General features: G+C 43.0%; 1 protein-coding gene across 2 annotated transcripts; it reads right to left on the reverse strand.

Annotated features, from left to right (window-relative positions):
- Positions 1-200: 200 nt before the first annotated feature.
- On the reverse strand, positions 201-22,555 carry mpl (MPL proto-oncogene, thrombopoietin receptor). Of its 2 annotated transcripts, none has more exons than XM_033028856.1 (12): positions 22,313-22,555; positions 18,489-18,615; positions 16,717-16,895; positions 15,684-15,841; positions 13,928-14,087; positions 13,515-13,623; positions 11,230-11,405; positions 10,317-10,465; positions 8,052-8,211; positions 4,567-4,657; positions 2,332-2,427; positions 201-1,330 (listed from the first exon to the last, which is right to left on the reverse strand). In XM_033028856.1, exons 1-12 carry the CDS (start codon positions 22,410-22,412, stop codon positions 820-822), a joined length of 2,016 nt encoding a protein of 671 aa, XP_032884747.1. In that variant the 5' UTR covers positions 22,413-22,555; the 3' UTR covers positions 201-819. The 2 variants fall into 2 exon arrangements, with proteins under 2 accessions (XP_032884747.1, XP_032884746.1); XM_033028855.1 differs by having other exon boundaries at positions 2,340-2,427; positions 22,313-22,546.
- Positions 22,556-23,444: the final 889 nt, after the last annotated feature.

Below are 23,444 nucleotides of genomic sequence, written 5' to 3' on the forward strand. Positions count from 1 at the left end.
CATATGCCTACACAAAAGCCTCTTACACGTCACTATCGTATCTGCCTCCTCCAACACCCCCGGTAAATGCGTTCCAGGCCCCCACCACTCTCTGTGTAAAAAACCTGCCCTACATCTCTCCATTAAACTTCCTCCTTCTAATAAGAAATGTTTATTTGCTTAGGTCACACCAGATTGAATACTGTATGCAAAGATAGATTATTTTTTACTAAGATAACATTTTGTTAATGCTTTATTCAATTGGGAAATTCCACACTGGCATAATATAGAGCCTGAGGCAAAACACTCACAGAAATGTACATTCTTTTTTTTTCAAAATAATTCCAGCATAGAAGACAAAATAATATTTACATGATTAATATTGCTTCAAATCAGTTCATCACACAGCTGCACAATAACAATACATTAACTACTGAATCCACTGCAGTGTTTATAATATATATCAGTGAAATGTGTTACATAAATATTAATCATGGAACTAAAATCATTCATAAATGTTACATTGGTACTTCCTGCCCAGATTGCTAAACTGCCATTGTGAATCCTGTTATAGTGAATAATGGTTCTTATAGTGACATCTGTAAATGAGCAGTGCTTGATACAACATTGTGGGAACAAAATGGGAATTCTATTGAAACAGAAAACAAGGAAGAAAGAGAAATGTGCGTTATCTGACGGTTTTCACCACCGATGCTTCATTATATTGCTTTCCTGCTACTGGATACGTTTAGTCTTTGATCAGAGGATACTGTTGGGTGAAGATATTTGGTTCCAAATCGGAAAGCAGGAGGTACGAATGATTTGAAATGTCTGTGGCATTCATTGATCGATAATCAAACGGCACTGGGAAATGCAAGCGGGCCAAGAGCTGGAGCACCTCATCGTAGCTGACCAATGGTGCTGGCTGATGTTGCTTGAGGCCGGTGGCATTAACTGGTTGCAATGAAGAGAGCTGCTTATTCCAGCTGACTTGTCCTTTAGGACTCTTTGTGTCGGGGTCAGGAGAGCACCATTGTGACTGAGAGTCAGGAGGTGAACTGGTTTTGTCCTTCTTGTGAAAACTTGTGTCTTCCTGAGGAAGAGACGATGAGTCTTGCAGATCCAAAAGTATATAGTTCTGATTGCTGTGGTTGGATCGTTCAGCTTCACCATCAGACTCCCCTCCCGGCAGCTTGGTGATGGAGGATTCACTGGAACGACGGTTCGGGCAAGTGTCCTCTTGCTTTTCCACGTATTTCTTGCCATCATTCCCAATTCTTTCGGAAATGATTTCCACAATCGAAGGGAGAGGCTCATCATCAACAGGTTTGTAAAAGGTGGGTTGCGAAGGCTGGGAACATTACAAGATTGTAATTTTTCATTATTGTGATTTCCCTGTAGATTTTCCACACATTGAATCAATTGAACTTGTTAAAGAGTCATACTGCATGGGAACCGACCCCTTTCGCCCAATTAGTCCATGCCAACCAGGATGCCCCATCTAAGCTGATCCCATTTGCCCGCATTTGCCCTATATTGCTCAAAACCATATTCTTCTATCCAAGCAACTGTTCAAATGTGCTTTCTATGTTGCTATTGTATCTGCCTCAACTATTTCATCTGGCAATTCATTGCATACTCCCATTACCCTCTGTGTGAAAAAATTTCCCATCAGGTTCCTATTAAATCTTTGCCTTCTCACTTTAAACCAATGCACTCTGGTCTTGATTCCCCTTCCTTGGGAATGCATACACCCTATCTATTACATTCATGATTTTATGCATCTATATAAGATCACCCCTCAGCCTCCAAGGAATAATGTCCTAGCCTACTCAACCTCTCCCTTTTGCTCTGGAGCTCGAGTCCTGGCAACCATCCTCATAAATCTCTGCTCCCTTTTCAGCCAAAAGCATCATCCCTATAGCGGAGTGATTAAAAGTGAACACATTTCTCCAAGTGTGATTTCTCTTGAACAATGCCTTGCCCTTTTAAACCAACTATATTTAATGCCTCGTTCACTACCTTATGCTCAGAACCTGCTATTTCACCACAATTCTATGGTGTTTATCAGTTGGACCATGTGGCTTTCCCATTGTCAGTTCTACCACTCTGTCAGTGTAATTTATTTATACAAAGTAATCATATTTTGTTGCAACAAAGAAATCCTCTTGCAATACAATATTATGCTTTTTGTTTTAATAGAGGGAAACCACTTCACATCTTCTCTAGTAATTCATCGTTGTCCATGCATTGTGAATGTAAGTTCAAATTGTACCACAAGTTACCAAATATTTTTATTCCAAGCTCAAAAGTGAGTTTGATGTGTCTCAATTATTAATATTACTAAGTTACCATCTTACTTGGGGGTACTTCTGGAAATCAGTGAGATATGCTTCCAGGAGCTTTTCCAGGTTTGGAATCTGTGGCCACAGTATTTTCTTCATATTACTGGAAATGAAGGTCACCATCATGAAAAAATGTAAGCATGGTTAAAGATACAACAGCATCAGCATAAATGATCAAGTCATTGAGTGATAAAGCACAGAAACCAGCTCTTCGGCCCAACTGCTCCATGCCGACCATCTTGCCACATCAAAGCGAGTCCCATTTGCTCGTGCCTGGTGCTTATCCCTCTAAACCTGTCCCATCTATGAAGCTTTCCAAATGTGTTTTAAATGGTGTTTAAATAACAGACCCAGAATGATTGCTTTCTGATTGTTATGACACTTGCCTTGTCCTAAGATTCCTGAATAGGACTAGGCTCCATTCTGACATTCTTTTTGTTACATTACTCAAAGCTGTAACATTTTTTGAAAGTTACAAGAACATCTCTCAAAGAAAGACACAAAGTGGCGGAGTAAGTCAACAGGTCAGACAGCATCTCTGGAGAACACGGATAGGCGACGTTTTGGGTCGGGATCCTTCTCAGTTAGATGCAATCATGGTCTAGGTTACCTTTCAGCGCGGTGATTTGCAATACTGAACCCCCAATACCATGTGCTTTAAGAGATTAGTATACAAACTTAAAGCACACGGTATTGGGGGTTCAGTATTGATGTGGATAGAGAACTGGCTGGCAGACAGGAAGCAAAGAGTAGGAGTAAACGGATCCTTTTCACAATGGCAGGCAGTGACTAGTGGGGTACCGCAAGGCTCAGTGCTGGGACCCCAGCTATTTACGATATATATTAATGATTTGGACGAGGGAATTGAATGCAACATCTCCAAGTTTGCGGATGACACGAAGTTGGAGGGCAGTGTTAGCTGTGAGGAGGGTGTTAGGAGGCTGCAAGGTGACTTGGATAGGCTGGGTGAGTGGGCAAATGCATGGCAGATGTAATATAATGTGGATAAATGTGAGGTTATCCACTTTGGTGGCAAAAACAGGAAAGTAGACTTATATCTGAATGGTGGCCGATTAGGAAAAGGGGAGATGCAACGAGACCTGGGTGTCATGGTACACCAGTCATTAAAAGTAGGCATGCAGGTGCAGCAGGCAGTGAAGAAGGCGAATGGTATGTTAGCATTCATAGCAAAACGATTTGAGTATAGGAGCAGGGAGGTTCATCTACAGTTGTACAGGGTCTTGGTGAGACCACACCTGGAATATTGTGTACAGTTTTGGTCTCCTAATCTGAGGAAAGACATTCTTTCCGTAGAGGGAGTACAGAGAAGATTCACCAGACTGATTCCTGGGATGTCAGGACTTTCATATGAAGAAAGACTGGATAGACTTGGTTTGTACTCGCTAGAATTTAGAAGATTGAGGGGGGATCTTATAGAAACTTACAAAATTCTTAAGGGGTTGGACAGGCGATGTTCCCGATGTTGGGGAAGTCCAGAACAAGGGGTCACAGTTTAAGGATACGGGGGAAATCTTTTAGGACCGAGATGAGGAAAACATTTTTCACACAGAGAGTGGTGAATCTCTGGAATTCTCTGCCACAGTAGGTAGTTGAGGCCAGTTCATTGGCTATATTTAAGAGGGAGATAGATCTCTCAGAGATACAGCAAATATAAGGTCATAATATAATAAGGAATAGGAGTAAATTAGGCCATTCGGCCCATCAAGTCTGCTCCACCATTCAATCATGGCTGATCTATATCTCCCTCCTAACCCCATTCTCCCGCCTTCTCCTCATAACCTCTGACACCCGCACTAATCAAGTATCTATCTATCTCTGCCTTAAAAATATCCACTGACTTGACCACTGCAGCCTTCTGTGACAAAGAATTACACAGATTCACCACCCTCTGACTAAAGACATTTCTCCTCATCTCCTCATCAGTCTGAAGAAGGGTTTCGGCCCGAAACATTGCCTATTTCCTTCGCTCCTTAGATGCTGCTGCACCCGCTGAGTTTCTCCAGCACTTTTGTCTACTTTCTCCTCATCTCCTTCCTAAAAGAAGCTCCTTTAATTCCGAAGCTAAGACCTCTAGTCCTAGACTCTCCCACTAGTGGAAACATCCTCTCCACATCCACTCTATCCAATATGCCATTGTTTTATCTATCTTCTATACATGCAGAACATAACCATGTTCTGGAGAGGCTGATTAAGATTTGCATGAAAATGTCTTGGCAGATACCTGTATATATTAGGAAAGAGGAGATGGGACACGAAAAGTGCGATTGCCAACAGAAGCGCCGCACCTACAACAAGAGTGACTGCCATTGGACCTGTCAGAGAAAGAGTGTTATATTAGACAGAGCTTATTTGCATTCATACAGAACCAGATGCAAAACAGAGCTTCTTGCAAAAAAATATTTTGAAATTCAGTGAAAAAGATCTAAGATTGTGCCCCAGGCGACTCTTTGTGTGCTAGTCCCAGAAGTGGATCTGCAACCACACATTACAATCGCTCCACCCTTTTAAATCCCTACTCCAACTCTTGCCATCTTGCATTTCTTACCATCATGTATCTGTACACTGTGGATGGCTCGGTTGTAATCATGCATTGGGTTTCCGCTGACTGGTTAACCCTCAACATAAGTTTTTCACTGTATCTCGGTACACTTGACAACAAATTAAACTCAAAGGTAGACCCAAAATGCTGGGGTAATTCAGCGGGTGAGGCAGCACCTCTGGAGAGAAGGAATGGGCGTCGTTTCGGGTCGAGACCCTTCTTCAGACTAAACTCAACTCAATACTATTCACTAACATATGCTGAAACCGTTCTAGGCTCAAATTTATCAGATACAGCAAAAACAGGACTGATAAGTAATTTGTTTTTGAGTGTACTTGGTGGAGGAAAGTGTGTTAAACTTGACACTGGCAGAGTGTACAGCTGCATTGCTATTGTACCTTTAACATTCATTGCATGCCACCTTGCTTCAGTTGATTAGCTAATCTCTGAAGATGGATACAAAAGGCTGGAGTAACTCAGCAGGTCAGGCAGTGTCTCTGGAGAAAAGGAATAGGTGATGTTTTGCGTTGAGACCCTTCTTCAAACTGAGTGTCAGGGGTGAGAGAAACAAGAGATAACGAAGGTACATAGAACAAATTAGCTAATCACTGATGTGTTAACTTGAAGGTTGAATTTAAAGTCAGTTTTTCTTTGAATAACAAAGTAAAGGGATATGATCTACGTGCTATGATGGGTTGAACATAGTAACTTAGTTGCTTTAGCTGCGGGTTGGAAAGTCTTATCAAAATCCTGTGCATAGGTTTATTTATGTAACCTGTGGATACGCCAACAGGAACCCTCTCCATCTGTCTACCGTTGAGAATGGTCTCATGGTAGCTGGGGGCCACATACTCGCTCTGATTAACTTAGTTTAGTTTAGAGATATAACATGGAAATAGATCCTTTGGCCCACCGCGTCTACGCCGACCATCAATCACCCAGTCATACTAATTCTATGTTTTCTCACATTTTCTTCCACCCCCACTCCCTACACACTAGGGACAATTTACTGAGGCAAATTAACCTACAAACCCGCAGGTAATTAATTTATATAACAGCTTGTGCACAGTTAAAAGTGGAATGCTGTCACGTGTGACCTTTGTTGCTGGTTGCTTGGAATACATATTAATTGATATGATCTACCAATCAGTACTGCATTTAGTGACACTCACTATCCACAGTGTGCTGATACTCTAGTGATTTATCTTCAGTGTGAGGAGAGGCAGATTATCACCTCCAGGTTGAAAGCCTTGGCTATCAACTGTTTAAGGGCCTGTCCCACCAGCATGCAACTGCATGCGGCGAGAGCGACCAAACGTGGTGGCTTGAGGCGTACGGCCTCGTGGGGCCGGTCCCACTTCCAACCGCGGAGCCGTCTGGAGCTGGTCCCGACATCATACTCACCAATCAGCTGGGCAGGAGGTGGGCCGACTGAATTTGGACGTCGGGCGGTTACGTCATCACGCAACGGCACGCCGGGCGGTGACGTCACTGCGCAACGCCACGCGCTAGGCGTACGCCATCAAGACGCTGTGTACGCCCGTCGAGGCGCTGCGTACGGCCTCAATGCAGCTGTGGGCCGACAGGCCGTTGCCGCGCGGGATTTTTAGACAGTGTCAGTTTTTCAGAGCCCCGCGCGATGTCGGACCAGCCCCGCACAACTCCATACGACTCTGGCGATCGAAGTGGGACCGGCCCCGCGAGGCCGTACGGCTCAAGCGACCATGTTAGGTCGCGCTCGCCGCATGCAGTCGCATGCTGGTGGGACAAGCCCTTTAGGCCTCAACACACGCTGGACTTCCCTGAAAGCTTGGCTGAAATGCTGCAAACCCGCACAATATCAATGCACATGAGCTCCTGTTCGACCACTGAAACCAGCAGTGGGGCGCTAATATACTGGAGAGAGAGGACAGTGCACATCACATCCAGATCTCAGCTAGCTTCATACCAGACAACGGAGCAGTATGAACAGCAACTCAGTCACTAAAATAGAAGTCACTAACCCTGTGGAAAATGGTAAATAATCTTCTGTGTTACCTTCTTTTAATGTTTTTGCAGCATTTTGGGAGTATTTTAAATGTTTTTATTTACATTTATTAACTTATTCATCCATTCTCAGTAGTCTTTTAAAGTCCCTTTCAAAGAGATTTAAAAAGTTCAAGAGCCTTTGACTGAATCACAGCTCTGAACAATCTTTTCCTCATGAGACGTGAAAATATGCCTCTTTTATACTTGTTGCTCAATATATTTTTAACTTTGAGTCGAAGATCTCATTGGAATTCACCTCCTGAGACCTTGCCAAGCTAGAATAGGTGTGAATATACAGGTTCACTTTAACACGGTGTGTGTGCGAAAGCACTCATAGTGTCATAGTCATACAGCGTGGAAACAGACCTTCGTCCTAATTCGCCCATTCCGACCAACATGCCCCATCTACACTCGTCCCACCGGCCTGCATTTGGCCCATATCTCTTCAAACTTTTCATATCCATGTGCCTGTCGTTATGTTTCTTAAACAGTATCTGCAGTGTACCTGCCTCAACTACCTCCTCTGGTAGCCCATTCCATATACCTTCCACCCTTAGTGTAAAAAGGTTGCCCTGAGGTTCCTATTAAACCTTTCCCCCCCTCCCTCACCTTAAACTTATATCCTCTGGTTCTTGATTCCCTACCCTGGGTAAAAGACTGTGCATTTACCCTGTCTTATCCTCTCATGATCATATACACCTCTAGAAGATCACGCCTCATCCTCCTGCGCTCATAGGAATAAAGTTCTAGCCTGCTCAACCTCTCCTTATAGCTCAGGTCCTCAAGTCCTGACAACATCCTCGTAAACCATTCACTCATGATGGGGGCAGATGTCAAACATCTTCAGGATCGAGTCTGGTCACCTGGGTTCGCAAGAAATTGGATTAGATTAATTTATTGTAGAATTGTACTTTGTGGTACCATCTCTGTGGTTTTGGTGCCTGGGTAACAAACTTTCAACTACTTGAACTTGAAGAGAGACATATCATTTACTGTAAGAGCATTAAAGAGAAATGCTTACAGAATGCCCCTTACGTTGGACCCTGTGTCCTGGTGTGGGGTTTAGGTCCAGGACAATCCAGCCCAACAGAGTCAACAACAATGCCAGCAATACTGTAATGAACAACAATCACACTTACCAATCGAGCCTGGAATGGTTGCGGTGAAAATGTCCGACCAACTACTCCAGTATCCTCTGTAAATGAGTCCATTGGGTTTGGCTCTGAGTTGCATATAATAGGTTTTGCCATGGGGTAGATCCAACAGCTCGCTGTGCAATGGCTTTTGGATATGTAGTGTCTGAAAAAAAATTCATGAAATTTTGCGCATGGTCCAAACTGATCTTTAGTTTCCCTGCCTATGTTGATCATAAGGCTGAGTGTGATCCACTGATGTAGTACAAAAAAAATACACAAAGTGCTGGAGTACCTCAGAGGGCTGCCAGCATCTCTGGAGAATATGGATAGGCGACGTTGCAGGTCGGGATCCTTCTTCAGACCTTGTTTAGTTTTAGTTTAGTTTAGTTTGAGAGATACAGCATGGAAACAGGCGCTTCAGCCCACCAAGTCCACGCTGACCAACGATCACCGTACACCTGATCTAACCTACACATTAGGGACAATTTACAGAAGCCAATTAACCTACAAACCCGCACGTCTTTGGAGTGTGGGAGGAAACCGGAGCACCCGGAGAAACCCTACATGGTCACAAGGAGAACATACAAACTCCGTGCAGACAGCACCCTTAGTCAGGACCAAACCCGGGTCTCTGGTGCTGTAAGGCAGTACCTCTACTGCTGCGCCACTGTGCCTCCCATACCTAGTTATCCATGTTCTCCAGAGATGTTGCCTGACCCACTGAGTTACTCCAGCACTTGGTGCCTTTTTCAATAAACCAGCATCTACAGTTTCTTGAGTCCACAAAATTGTACACTATCTTGACTACATTCCCTCTCATTATTACTCAATTCATTGACCTTCCAGTTGCTTGTCAGTTCAATCAGAATAGTGCTAGTGTACGGGGTGATTGCTGGTCTGCGGGGACTCATGGGTCGAAGGGCTTGTTTCCGCACTGTATCTCTAAAGTCTAAAGTTTTATACCTCTGTCTCTCAGTCAGCCCCATCACTGTTTGAGTATCTCAGCTGCTTCTGGTCTATATTCTCAAGTGCCTTTTTGTTCTACCTGACTTTCAGCACATTCTCTGCAACTTAAAACTTGTTTTATTTCTTACTTCAGTCGTGATGAAAGTTCAATGGTAAATTTGTTCTCTTTCCACAAATGCTGCTTGTCTTGCTGAGCATTTCAAGCACGTTCTTTTTTAACAATATTTTTTGCTTTGTTCCTTTCTCCTTTTCAAAATATTTGTCTTGTCGTTACTGCAGCAAGGTGGCACCATATTACATCCTATTTACCATTGTGGAGACACAGGAGACTGCAGTTCTTAGAATCTTGAGCAAAATACAAAAAGCTACAGGATCTTAGTGAGACAGGCAACATCTGTGGAGGAAAATGGGCCTACCACGTTTCTGGTTGGGACTTTTGTTCAAAATGACTAATTAACTGCTTTGTTGGAAACTAAGAAGGTCAGTGCTGGAAATAGTGTTCATCAGCGCACTCCTCAGGTTTGTGATGGAACTACAACTTAAGTCCCCCAATTCATAGAGTCATAGAATCATACAGATTGGAAAATGGCCCTCTGGACCAACGTTCCAACCAAGATGTCGACCAAGATGTCCTATCTACACTAGTCCCACTTGGCCCATATCCCTGTGAACCTAAATCAATTTTTAGCACTATGTTCTACAATGTCCAATAGATATTTTCCAAAATTGCAAGGGCATCAGGCACTACTTTCATGGGACTTAAAATAATCTATTCCCACATTTTATTTTGAGATTGGGCCCTCCAGCATCCCAGTTTTCAGAATACGAGGGAGTACAAAGTGATGAAACTTACTGTTTGGATGCCTATTCTCTTAAAGTGCCACTGGACTATTTGCTATTGTTAAGGGCGGCAAGGTGGCGCTACGATAGAGTTGCTGCCTTGCAGCGCCAGAGACCCGGGTTCGATCCTGAATGCGAGTACTGCCTGTATGGAGTTTGACCGGTAAAAATTGTAAATTGTCCCCAGTGTAGGATAGCGTTAGTGTGTTGGGATCGCTGGTCGGCGCAGACTCGGCCTGCCGAAGGGCCTGTTTCCGTGCTGTATCTCTAAACTAAACAAAACTAAACTAAATCTAGTAATCCTACATTGATCCTGTTAATGATCAACGGGACTAGCGTAGATGGGGCATCTTGCTCAGCATGGATGAGTTGGATGAAGGTCCTGATTCCACAATGCACGACTCTATGACTAACAGCCCATTTGAGGGAAGTGAAATGTTACCTGGAAAATGATCCACTCACCTTCCATCCTGTGCCATTTTCCTCAGAATATCTGATCTGATAAACCATTTGATTCTGCAACTTCTTAATTGGTGGTTCCCAAAAGAGACGTAGATTCCCACCGGTGGTGCTGATATCAATCTTCACAATTCTCGGGGGATCAGGACGGACTGAAGTAAAGGAACAGGATATATATGGGTTTTACTGTATTGCCAGAGAAGGAAGCATTTATCAAGAAGCAATAAGTGAATTGCAAAATTTGTGACTACGTAAGGGGTGGCACGGTGGCACAGCGGTAGAGATGCTGCTCTACAGCGCCAGAGACCACGGGATCAATCCTGACCTCGGGTGCTGTCTGTACAGTTTGTATGTTCTCCCTGTGACCCACCTGGGTATTCTCCGGGTGCTCCAGTTTCCCTCACACTCCAAAGGCGTGCAGGCTTGTAGGTTAATTGAACTTTTGTAAATTGTCCTTCGTGTGTAGGATAGTGCTAGTGTACGGCGCGGATTCGGTGGGTCGAAGGACCTGTTTCCACGCAGTATCTCTAAAGTCTAAAGTAAACTTTAAAGTGATTTCCCTGTGTGCAAACTGATCACTACAGTTCCTACTCTATAAGAGTAAATGGACTGTAAAGAGCTTTAGAATGTCCTACAGTCATGAAAGGTACTACAAATGAAAAAAAAAAACTGCTGGAGTATCTCGGTGGGTCAGCAGCATCTGAAATGAGTCAAGCTCTTTATTTTTGCTGAAAAAAACATTGGGTGTGTTCCAGAAGCAAGCTTACTCCATTTCATTGGCGTACATGTTTTCTGGCAGGGGGTGAGAAGTTTCTAACAACAGAGACATCACAGAATGATTGTAATTATGTGTAGTGTAGACAGGTGTGTCTACATAAAGCAATGTATCTATGGTAACTAATCCTCTCTTACTTACCAATATTTTCAGTCCTGAAAGGTTTTTTATAAAATGTCTGTATGTGATGTGGATAGGATGCGTTGATTATAACAACAGTCTTATTAACTTCTGATGTTGCAATTGTACAATGGTAGGTGATATCATCGCCAGCAGTTGTATTTCTTTGGTTACTGCATATTTTCCACTCCACCTGCCTGTCAGAAAAATAAATAATCGGCTAAATTAATTCCTGGAAATTGAATCTTTGAGAAAGTTAGTGAGTGCCACCACTCTTCTGGTCTGCATTCTCTTATTTAATTTGTGAATTGTAACATAGGAAATGTTACAAATTGTTACAAATACAATTAATTGATAATTGGACGTATATTAGAAAATGGAAATAAAGCTCTTTATCTAGGTGGAAAGATACAGAATTTGCATAACCATTTCTATAATACACTCTTGATATTCTTTTCGCTCTTTTTCATGTCATTCTGATATATAATGGTCGTCCTTTTGGTTGCCATTGTGCTTTTTTTAGTTCTTAGTTTTAGAGATACAGCGTGGAAACAGGCCCTTCAGCCCACCAGGTCCGTGCCGACCAGCGATCCCTGCACATCAACACTCTCCTACACACACTAGGGACAATTTACACACACTAGGGACAATTTACACATACACCAAGCCAATTAACCTACATACGTCTACATACGGTATGTCTTTGGAGTGTGGGGGGAAACCAAAGATCTTGGTTTCGCCCTTCTGCCACCGTGCCGCCCTTCTGCTCTTCTCCAATTTGGATGTATGTGAGCTTAGTGTCTGAGCATAAAATATGTATTCATACCCTGCAAGCCCACCTGCTGGTGACTATAAAGAGAACGTCCTATAGTTGAGACGAAGACATGGTGTTCTTTACTGACCACGGTGTGACTGATCACTTGAACATTTGCCACATTTTCCACATTGGTGACCTAAAGTGCAGCCCCATACATGTTGTGGCCTGCAGTTCAAATGGTGAAGATTTTAACTGGATATTCTAATTCCTTAAAGTCCCTTTTGAAATGACTGAGAAAGCCAGCTGGAGGTTTGTACATTCTCCTTGTAACTGCATGGGTTTTTTTCTGGGTGCTCCCATATTTCCTCCCACACTCCAAAGATGTACAGGTTTGTAAGTAAAATTGTAAATTGTCCCCAGAATGTAGGGGTGATTACTGGTTGGTGCAGATCTGGTGGGCCGAAGGGCCTGTTTCCACGCTGTATCTCTACAGTCTAAGGTCTAAAGATCAGTCATGATCTTATCGAATGGTGGCCAAGAAGAAGGTAAACATGTTCCAGCATTCCAGCTGGTGCCTAATAGCTCAACCCTGGGTTTGTGTATCAGGATATGACAGGTTATAATAATAATAATAATAATAATGGATGGGATTTATATAGCGCCTTTCTAATACTCAAGGCGCTTTACATCGCATTATTCATTCACTCCTCAGTCACACTCGGTGGTGGTAAGCTACTTCTGTAGCCACAGCTGCCCTGGGGCAGACTGACGGAAGCGTGGCTGCCATTCTGCGCCTACGGCCCCTCCGACCACCACCAATCACTCACACACAATCACACACATTCACACACAGGCAAAGGTGGGTGAAGTGTCTTGCCCAAGGACACAACGACAGTATGCACTCCAAGCGGGATTCGAACCGGCCACCTTCCGGTCGCCAGCCGAACACTTAGCCCATTGTGCCATCTGTCGTCCCTCGAAGGTTAGGTTATATGGTCAGGTTATGACATGTTGGGCTAGCTCAATAGTTTTATCCAGTTTGGGATGGTTGGCTTTGTAGGATGGCATTTGTCCTTTATTCATATAATGATATTATAATGTACTGTAACAATGTTTAAAAGCCATTTGGACAGGTACATAGACAGGAGAGGTTTAGAGTGATATGGGCCAAACGTGGTCAGGTGGGATTAGTATAGATGGCACATCATGGTCATCATGGGCAAGTTGGATGTAAGGGCCTGTTTCCATGCTGTATGACTCTATGACTCATGATCCATACAATCTTTGTGCCACATAACAATTTTTTTTGCTCTTCTGCAAATGATTCAGGTGACGTTAGGTAACGAAAAAATTACAAACACTTGGGCTTGTGTTGGGTTTGGATCGTTCGTGGTCCTATTGGGTTATAATTTTTTTACTCGAACAAATCTTCTACCTTGCACCCAACAACCCTTCAAATCCTATACCCCCCTGCCTCCCCAATTCCACAACCCTCTCCTCCATCCCCCAACAAGACCATCAATGTTTCGCATTTGATCATCACAATTACCTTGTTTGATAGTAGAGACGATACTGAGTGCCGGCCTCCGTTTTGTTCACTTTCCACTGGCAGGTTATAAATTGGAGGTCAGGGCTTGAACAGCGAAGATTTATCTCATCTGGTATGCAATGAGAAAAGAAGCTCCCAGTCACCAGCCAGACAGATAGCACGATGTACGGAAAAAGCATTTGTTACTCTTTCACAAGTTACACAAGTCACACTTGAAATAATTTACATTTTACACTGAAGGCTAATAGCTAATAGGAAGCCATAATGGCAATTATTTTAGTCATACAATATGTGAGTGTTCCCTCTTGGAAATACTGTAGCTTTTCATGAGCAAGTCTGTTCGTCAGTTTTAAAGCTGTGTTTGGAGTTATAACAATGAGTTAACGGCTGAAAGTGATTCGGTTTAAAATCACCTGAGGAAAAGGGAGTTACAGCTGATGCTGTATCGGACCAAGCACTCCAGAAGCCATCAAATGAAATGCCATCAGGTTTGGTGCGTAGGCGTACCATGTACCTAATTCCAGCCTTTAGATCTCGAAGATCATGATGCTGTTTGATACCGACAGTCACACTCTGAAAGAAGAAATGTAATTGTTATTAAATGGGCACCGGGGAAGTGATAACTTGACTTTAAACCCAACCCACTTGGATCAAGCTCTGCTCCATCACAGGACAAAGGTTCAGTTTAGTTTAGGGTAGACAAAATTGCTGGAGAAACTCAGCGGGTGCAGCAGCATCTATGGAGCGAAGGAAATAGGCAACATTTCGGGCTGAAACCCTTCTTCAGACTGTTCAGTTTAGTTTAGTTTGGAGATACAGCGTGGAAACAGGCCCATCGGTCCACCAAGTCCACGCTGACCAACAATGGCCCATACACTAGTTTGGTTATCCCTGTTCCGCATCCTTGCACATTTGGGGCAATTAACGGAAACCAATTAACCTGCAAACCTTCACGTCGTTGGAATGTCGGAGGAAACTGGAGCACCAAAAGATAGCCCACACGATGTACAAACTTTTTACAGACTGCACCTGTAGTCAGGATTGAACCTGGGGTGTAAGGCAGCAACTCTACTGCTGCACCACTGTGCCGTCTGTTAAGGGGATGGAGGAGGAGGAGAAGAATCAGGTTTTACAACACTAGTACCATTGTTGTGGGATGTTGCAATGGTTTAAGGGAGTTGGTTGAAATCACCAAAACCTTGATGAACTATTATGAATTCTCCAATGCTTCATGAAATTAAATGGTGCATTTTAAAATCTATGTATAGGCACCTTGCGTTTTATGCGGGTGTTAAGTGCTTGAAAAGTGGCTTGCAATTTAAAAATGCGTATATTAAACATTCATATGACTATGTCAGCAGTAAATTTGAGCATGTTATACCGAATATACCAACACGTAAGTCAGGCTTTGGTGTTAAAGGAACTTGTGGATTTTCAAAAACACATAAATCAAACACTCATACAACACAAGGTGCTTGTATTTTCAAATATATCATATTTTGCTTAGCCTTTACTCTAAGCTCCGTCTTAGACCAATACAAGACTAAAACTGATCTGCCCCGCTGTATACACCATAACCTACCCTCTCCGCCATACACACTTAAACACACACACATGCATACGTACTTACAGCACATACACTCATAAACACTGTACAATCCCTGAACATGTGTACACCGTTGAACATGCACACTCATGCACGCACACACATACACACAACAAAGACATTTACAAAGATCAATGTTATCAAGAGTTTATAATACTTTAATCTTTTCTTGATTAAAGAGTTGGGTGCTTCAAGCAGTGATGACAAATAAGACTATTCATTTTTCGACTGAGAAATAGAACCAAGATGACACAAAAAGCTGGAGTAACTCAGCAGGACAGGCAGCATCTCTGGGGAGAAGTAAAGGGTGACGTTTCGGGTTGGGTAGTCCACCGGGTAGCTCCAGCAATGGCTGCCTCGCCAACAGTCTGTCTCATCCCTTCCTTCTTTGTTGTTTTTTTAGTATGTGTTAAATATATGTTAACTAAGCTACGCGGAATTCACAGCTAGCTGCAGGAACAATTGTTTGGCATGATTGCCAACACTGCCGTGGCTTTTGTTTCAGATGCCACGTTGCACACCGTAATGAGTGAATGTCCTCCTTATTGTAAAATCTACCTCACCTTTGCTGAAGCAGGGCTGGATTTGTCCTTCCAGTAGCTAATCTCATATATTAGAAATTCATTGATGTCGGGATTTCTTGGTGGGACCCAGCCAATGCGGAGTTCGTGTGGATTGCCATTTAAATGAACTGAGATGTTGGAAGGTGGATCCAGGAGAACTGGAAGCAGAGAATAAAGAAGATTTCTGAAGCAATTGGAAGTTACTCAACCTAACACAATTTTCCCAAGAAAAGCGATGTTATGGAAGGCTGATAAGGAAGTCCGTGTTTGGCTAAACAAAATAAGATACAAAGTGCTGGACTAACTCAATGGGCCAGCCGGCATCTCTAGAAGACATGAATAGGGGACGTTTTGGACCAGGACCCATCTTCGGACTCACATTGAAGCAACGGGCCGGGACGTAGGCCCGACTCTCCCTCCATGGACAAACCTCGGAGGACCCTCCTGGTAGGCCCAGTTTGCCCGTTATGGTCTCCTGCGGGACTAGGAACCCCCTCCCCCCGAAAGCTCGCGGTTGGTGGGACCTCGCCCCGAGGCTCCATGGACGGCGTAACCGGGAGGGAGCTGGAGAAGTTGGATGCGAGGGGCAAGGAACGTTAGCGGGGTGAACCTGACTAATGCCTCCAGCACCTACAGGTGCCCCCGGGACATAAGGAAAGCTGGCCTCGGCGAGGAGACGGACACTAGGTTTGCGGAAACTGCTCCAGTTCTCTGAGCGCGTGGGCCGATTGGACTTTGGACTTTGGATAATGGCGCCAATACTGTCGGCAACCGCATGTGTAATATATGCAAACATAATTTCACTGTACAGTTTCTGCGACAAATAAAGCGCTATTGACTATTGACTATTCATTTGGCTAATTTTATGAGACTAAAGAGATCGTAAACTTGGGAAAGAGAAAATAAGCATAATTTTTTAAGTTTACGATTTGTGCCATTGACAATATATTGGTAAGACAATTCACTGCTCTCAGTTCAGATGCAAACTATCGGCTGTGGGTGAAAAATTAGTATGGGATAAACTGTCACTCACCTACTGATTCAATAGATACATATTGACTGATTTTCGATACATTGGAAAATGATTCAATTACTTCAATGTTAAGTGGCTGAAAGAGCACAATATCCTCTACCGGGATAGCACAAACATGTCGCATTGTACTCTGGAGGACCCTGTACGAGGTTGTGTGACATTGCTGCTGCATTCTTTGTCTGTAAAAAAAAACATAATCAGAGTGACATTTGGGGGAACTTTATCAGATTACAGAAGTAAAATCTCACTCCCATCTCAAAGAGAGACCAACTGTATTCATTCAATGATACATATGTTTGACAAGTTTGAGAATATAAACATTACAGACAACGCTCCCTTACGCTTGCAAGAAAACGAACTCATTTGGGATCACTATTATTGTGGTTGTGAAATAGTTTAAAACAGGTGATATCATATCACTATTCTATACCTTGCCTAATTCCACTGAATCATCTGCTCTGATTCAATGATCTACCGTTTTTCTGATTGTTATTTTGCATTAATGTCTTGTTTTTGCAGTCTTTTTTTTGCACTGTCTTGTATAATGTGTGTTTTTGTGTGTTGTCTGAATCTATAGCCTGTGATGCTGCTGCAAGCAAGATTTTCAGTATACCTGTACCTCACTATACATGTATATGACAATAATCTTATCTTCATTTGACATGTTATCATTTTAAACTATGAAACAAAATCCAAATTGCCCTATGCGATGTTCTGTCAAAATACACCTCGTACCCCTGCATATATCACGGTAATTTGGTGGATTTTTGTGTTTCATGTCAGGATTTTCTATTTCAGGTCTATCACATTTTTTATACCTTTGCATTCAAAGATACGACTGATAGGTTTCTAAAGAAAGGTTGCTGCACCAGTTCTTAATTATCCTGTTATGTGCAAAACATGGTTAAAGCTGGATATTTTCTCTGAAGTTTTGCAATTACACCGAACACAAAGCTGAGGGATAATCAACCAGCAAAATCTGATCAGTAAGATTCCACCGATCATCAATACAGATAATGTTACAATTAAAGAGCTAAATACAGTGGTGTGATCCCTACTGTAAAGGGCCTGTCCCACTTTCACGACCTAATTCACAACGTTTTTTTCTCGTGGACATTTTTCATCATGGTAGAAAAAACGCCCCAACCTACTTGATGCCACGAGTACATACGACTAGCACCACAGCCTGCCACGACCTACCTACGACCTCCTACGACCTCGTGACGACCACGCTGTGAGTATGAGTCCAGGGCAAACTCGACAGAGGTCGTGAATTAGGTCGTGGATGTGGGACAGGCCCTTAACTGTGCCGGCTGCCAAATGGAGCAGGCAAATCTAATTTGGTTTAGTGATAAAGCATAGAAACGGGCCCTTCAGCCCACCGGGTCCATGCCGACCACCGATCACTCGGTCACACAAAGTTCTACGTTATCCCACTCTCTCATGCACACACATGGTGAAATTTACAGCAGCCAAGTAACCTACAAATCCATACTTTTTTTTGGGATGTGTGTGTAAACTGGAGCACCTGGATGAAACCGGCACGGTCATAGGGAGAACATGCAAACTCCACACAGACAGCACCCGAGGTTAGAAGTGAAGCAGGGTCTCTGGTGCTGTGAGGCAGCAGCTCTACCAGCTGCGTCACTGTGCTGACCACGAAAGGACTAGTCAGCTGTGCCCTTAATGTAATCTATGATTCACTCAGCAACATCACACAGTGATATCCCTGGCAACACAATGCACAGTTACGTATAAATGTAATGATATACTCAGTGCTAAAGTAGAACGTGTAAGTGTCATTTGTTTCCTCGTTGTCATCCCAGAAACAGGTCAGATCATCTAACATCCGAGTAAAACATTTCAATTCTTCATCTTGTGACAGAGGTGATGAAGTGCCTGTGGGTAACCAATAAAACAGATTATGCATTCATATTGTCACATATCTCTATAATTATAAAACTCTGATCTTGGATGTGTATTTATGTGTTTGTGTGTAATCACATCTTCGCAGTAAAATGTTTACATATTCTGGTAGAGATTTTTCCAGTGGAGTCCAAAATCACCTTATCTGATAATTTCAGGCTTTATTTCTCAAGTTATTACTGAAAATGTTCAAAAATCTGACAGAACTTTGAATTAAAAAACCACTGCCTTTCGCTGAGCACGTCACAATAGGTCTTCTCCGTGCGCCCTTCTTCCACGCGCTGCGAGTGACGTCACCCCCCCCCCCCCCTCCCGGTTATTCAAAAGACTCGTCTAGCTCGCTCGGCTGCTGGGCTCCTCTGCCTCTACCCACTGCCTCTGTCCTCTGCCCTCAGCCTCTGCCCTCTGCCCCTGCCTTCCGCCCCTGTTCTGTCCCTGCCCTCTGCTCCTCTGCCTTTTCCCTCTGCCCTCTGCTTCTACCCTCTGCCTCTGCTCTCTGTCTGCCTCTGCCCCTGCCCTCTGTCCCTGCACTCTGCTCCTCTGCCTTTGCCCTCTGCCCTCTGTCCTCTGCCCTCTGTCCTCTGCCCTCTGCTTCTGCCCTCTGCCTCTGCTCTCTGTCTGCCTCTGCCCCCGCTCTCTCTACCCCCTCCTTCTCCCTCTATAGCCGCGCCAAGTTAGGGGCTATGCGTGAGTGGATAGGGCAAGGGATGGGGTAAAAGGAGCGAATTAATAATATTAATATAATATCAATGGGGGTGGTTAGTGTGTGTGTGTGGGGGGTGGTTAGTGTGTGTGTGTGGGGGGTGGTTAGTGTCTGTGGGTGGGGGGTGGTTAGTGTGTGTGTGTGAGGGGGTGGTTAGTGTGTGTATGACGCTGCAGGCCGCCCACCCCCCCTGCAACCGCGCGTTGAGGGGACAGGACCCAACGGGTCACACTTAGTCTAGTATTATCTAAAAGAACAATATCATTTTGTTGTCTCTAATATGAGATAATGACAATAAATTGAATACAATACAATACAATACAATCTAAAATAAATAACAATGTTACGTCAGCAGGCTAATACATGGGAACAATGCTTTTAGTTTAGTTTAGAGATACAGCGCAGAAACAGGCCCTTCGACTGCCGGGTCCCTGCCGACCAGCGATCCTCGTACACTAACACTATCCTACACACTCTAAGGACAATTTACAGTTTTCCATAACCTAATTAACCTACAAACCTGTACGTCTTTGGAGTGTGAGAGGAAACTGGAGCATCTGGAGAAAACCTGTGTGGTCATGGGGAAAATGTACAATCCCCGTACGGACAGCATCCATAGTCAGGATTGAACCCGGGTCTCTGGCGCTGCAAGGCAGCAACTCTAACACTGCGCCACCGTGCCAGACCTTATCTGCTGTCAGAGATAGGAAAAGGGCAACTAATTGGGACTCACTACCTCTGGGACATTATGGGGCAGACTTAGCTTAATTTGCCTTTTGGAAATCTGAAGGGTTGAGATAACATCATAAACATAGATTCATAGAGTCATACAGCACGAAGCCCAGGCCTTTCAGCCCAACTTGTCCATGCTGACCAAGATACCTCCACAGATGGTTGTCTGACCTGGTGAGTTACTCCAGCACTTTGTGTTTAACTTCGGATCAGATTAGTTGCAAGTTTTATAACCCAGCTGATTTTTTTTCACTGAATTTCTGCATGATTCAGTCATTGAATCTATACTGGTTTACAGGGCGATCTCATTCATAAAGTCATACAGCATGGAAACAGCCCCTTCGGCTCAACCTGCCCACGCCGACCAACATGCCATATCCACACTAGTCTCACCATCCTGTGTTTGGCCCATATCCCTCCAAACCTATCCTATTCATGTAACTGTCTAAATTCTTCTTAAAGGTTTCAATAGTGCCTGCCTCTACTAACTCCTCTGGCAGCTCGTTCCATACACCCACCACCCTTTGTGTAAAAAAAGTTACCCCTCACCATAAACCTATGTCCTATAGTTCTCAATTCCCTTAATTCTTGCCATATTTGCACTGTAACCAATTCTCCCTCTATTCCCAATTATTCATCCCAGATGTAGTGAGGTGCATACTTAGGGCACCTAACCCACCAACATTCTCTTCATCTCTTCATTGTTGCCGTAAATTTGATAGAAGATTGGCCGACATTGTAGAAAAGTCAACACTCTTCCTCATTAGGAAAAACTCTGGGAACACAATGGGCTGTGTTTGCATTTGAATAGCATAGCTTATTTGTTTTACTTGTAACAAAACGCCACGAGGCACCAACTTGAGAAAATTAATGTTCTGAAGAAGTTTCATTAAAGACTATTTCCGATTCTCAAATTAATGGATTATTGTAAACAATGTTCATACATTCTATTTATGTCCTTCGATGCAATATTTCTGATAAAAGTTCAATGGTTCAATTTCTGGCTTATCAAGTTCAATTTCTGATAAAAGGCACGGACTAGAAGGGCCGAGATGGCCTGTTTCCGTGCTGCAATTGTTATATGGTTATTTGGTTCTACCTGTATGGTAAAAGTTCTGGATTTATCTTATCCACATTATTTAAGGTTTTTAAATCTTGTCTCCCTGCAAAGGGAACCAACCTTGTGTAAATTAAAAGAGACCATTAGTAATTGAAGCATATTCAGAATCATTTAAAATAAAAATACTATTGGACATAAGATGTTACAATTATTATGCCGCTGAGAACAAAGGGGACTGGGTTTGAGGGGAAGGGGGGGGGTGGGTGGCACCTTGAAAATGAAGAGGGACCATTGGGACTACATTGAACACTTTATAACCGTGTCGGCACCCTATACGTGGCGACTCTTTGCATACCTTGTGTATGGCATGCGAAACAAAGAATTACACTGTGACACGTCACATGTGATAATAAAGTATCAATTAATCAATTAATCAATTATTGGCCTGTACAGTTTGACATGATTTAAAGTAAACATTTGTTAGTTAACATGTTAGTTAAGAGTTATACCTATTGTGTTTGTCCTGACCTTAGGATATCCAAATTCATTTTACTACCAATTTAAACAGTTTCAATGTTATAATTTAGAAAATATGCTGACATATATTTTATAAACAGCAAATCCCAGTGTGGAATGTGTTAAAAACCAGATAATCTATTTGTTTAATTGATCTTGATTAAAGTTTAAATGTTGACCAGGATACTGTGAATAATTCACCTGCAATTTGTCATGTCTCAGGATCTAATTAGTCCAATGGACAAGGAACTTGGTTTATTTGCTCATTTTAAAGACAAAAAGAGTCTTATTTGGCACTGGTGCACCTTGAAGCATCAAACTATTTTGTTAAGAATAGATATTATAGTATTATAAACTCTATATAAAATGTATCTTTTTAAATGTCTTTGTTGTCAGTTTGGATATCAGTCTAAAAACTATTTTATGGTTTAAAGTATTTTTTTCAGATGTTTTCACTGCAAATAACGTATGTGAGAAACATTAATAGTTTTAAAAGATTTACAGTGGAACGAAACTGACTAGTAACAAATTTAGTTCTTTCTTGTGGTTTGAACGGAAACTTTATGGCAGAACTTTATAGTGGTTTGTTGCCAAGATGCAAATCCTTTGCAGATGCCTAATATGCATTCAAACATTTAACAAGTTATCAATCAGCTTACCTTCCTGCAGAAATGTCCAATTCTCCACACCTGAGATAAAGGCAAAGCTACCTAAGTGTGTACACGCCACAAACAGTAGCCTTATTGTACAGCGACCCATTTCTTTCACAATTCAAAAGCCATTCCTGAATCTCCACTGTTGGTGTTTGACTGACTCAGCACAGAAGGAGTTCACAAGATGAACTAAGAACAGACACATCCTCAGGAAATTAACAAACTTCTAGGCGGGTTTGCAGTGCAGGGTGGGTCCAGACCTTCATTAAGACCCATTCCACAGATTCATCGGGCGGAACAAGAGATGATCACTCAGCCATGAACAGCTCAAAACCCATTCCTCTACCAGGGACAGTGCAGGGCCAAGAAATAATCCTTATACTTTAGAGTAGGAACACTATATCTGAAAGGACGCTGCAATTCGTCAGCAGGTAGTGCCACTACCACTTCTTTATACCAGCAGCCGAGGATCATGCCTGACCACCAAAGTGGAGTTTGTATGTTTTCTGCTAAGGCTGCATGGATTTACCCTGAGTGCTCTGGTTTCCTCCCACATTCACAAAATTGTGCTGTTTAGTAGGTTTATTTATTTCTGTAAATTACTCATTTACGCGTGTGACAGGAAAATTGGGGGGGGGGGGGGGGGGGGGGGGGGGGGGCGATGTCATTTGGCATGTAAAAGAAAATTAAAGAAAACTGGAAAATTAGTAGGGAGATGGACTGACAGGGTTGACTGAGGACTGAAGGGTTCGTCTACAGCGTTGAATGAAAATATAACATATAACCTGATCCTGCACTTCATATTTTATAAATGCCGTGAACATAGGGAAGGTCTTCGAGAGAATGCTCCTTGGTAAATATCAACGCTTATATATGTTCATGTATACACTCACCAGGCCAAATTATGTGATCTGTGTAGTCTGTTATCCCAATACTTAGCTGTCTAGTTTCTAACTAAGGTGTGCCTGGAGATGTAAATAGCAAAGGTAAACATTTCAAACCACAACATTAAGACCTTGATGACATATGCCTTACGTTGCCGTCATCAGCTCTGGGAATCATAGAAACCCTTTGCCGATTGAGGGAGCCTGCTGTTGTTAGGCCAATGGGGACATTAGTGGGAGAGTCTAGGACCAGA

Source organism: Amblyraja radiata, chromosome 10 (assembly GCF_010909765.2).
Source record: "Amblyraja radiata isolate CabotCenter1 chromosome 10, sAmbRad1.1.pri, whole genome shotgun sequence".
NCBI classification, from domain to species: domain Eukaryota; kingdom Metazoa; phylum Chordata; class Chondrichthyes; order Rajiformes; family Rajidae; genus Amblyraja; species Amblyraja radiata.

What these genes read in the sequence shown, in the direction of transcription:
- mpl (XM_033028855.1), bottom strand. Translation starts at nt 22,412, where the DNA reads ATGGGTCGCTGTACAATAAGGCTACTGTTTGTGGCGTGTACACACTTA. An exon ending in TGTATCTATTGAATCAGTAG is followed by an intron (nt 15,842 to 16,716) that starts GTGAGTGACAGT and finishes CTCTGCTTCCAG; the next exon opens with TTCTCCTGGATCCACCTTCC. An exon ending in CCAGCCCTGCTTCAGCAAAG is followed by an intron (nt 14,088 to 15,683) that starts GTGAGGTAGATT and finishes TTCTTCTTTCAG; the next exon opens with AGTGTGACTGTCGGTATCAA.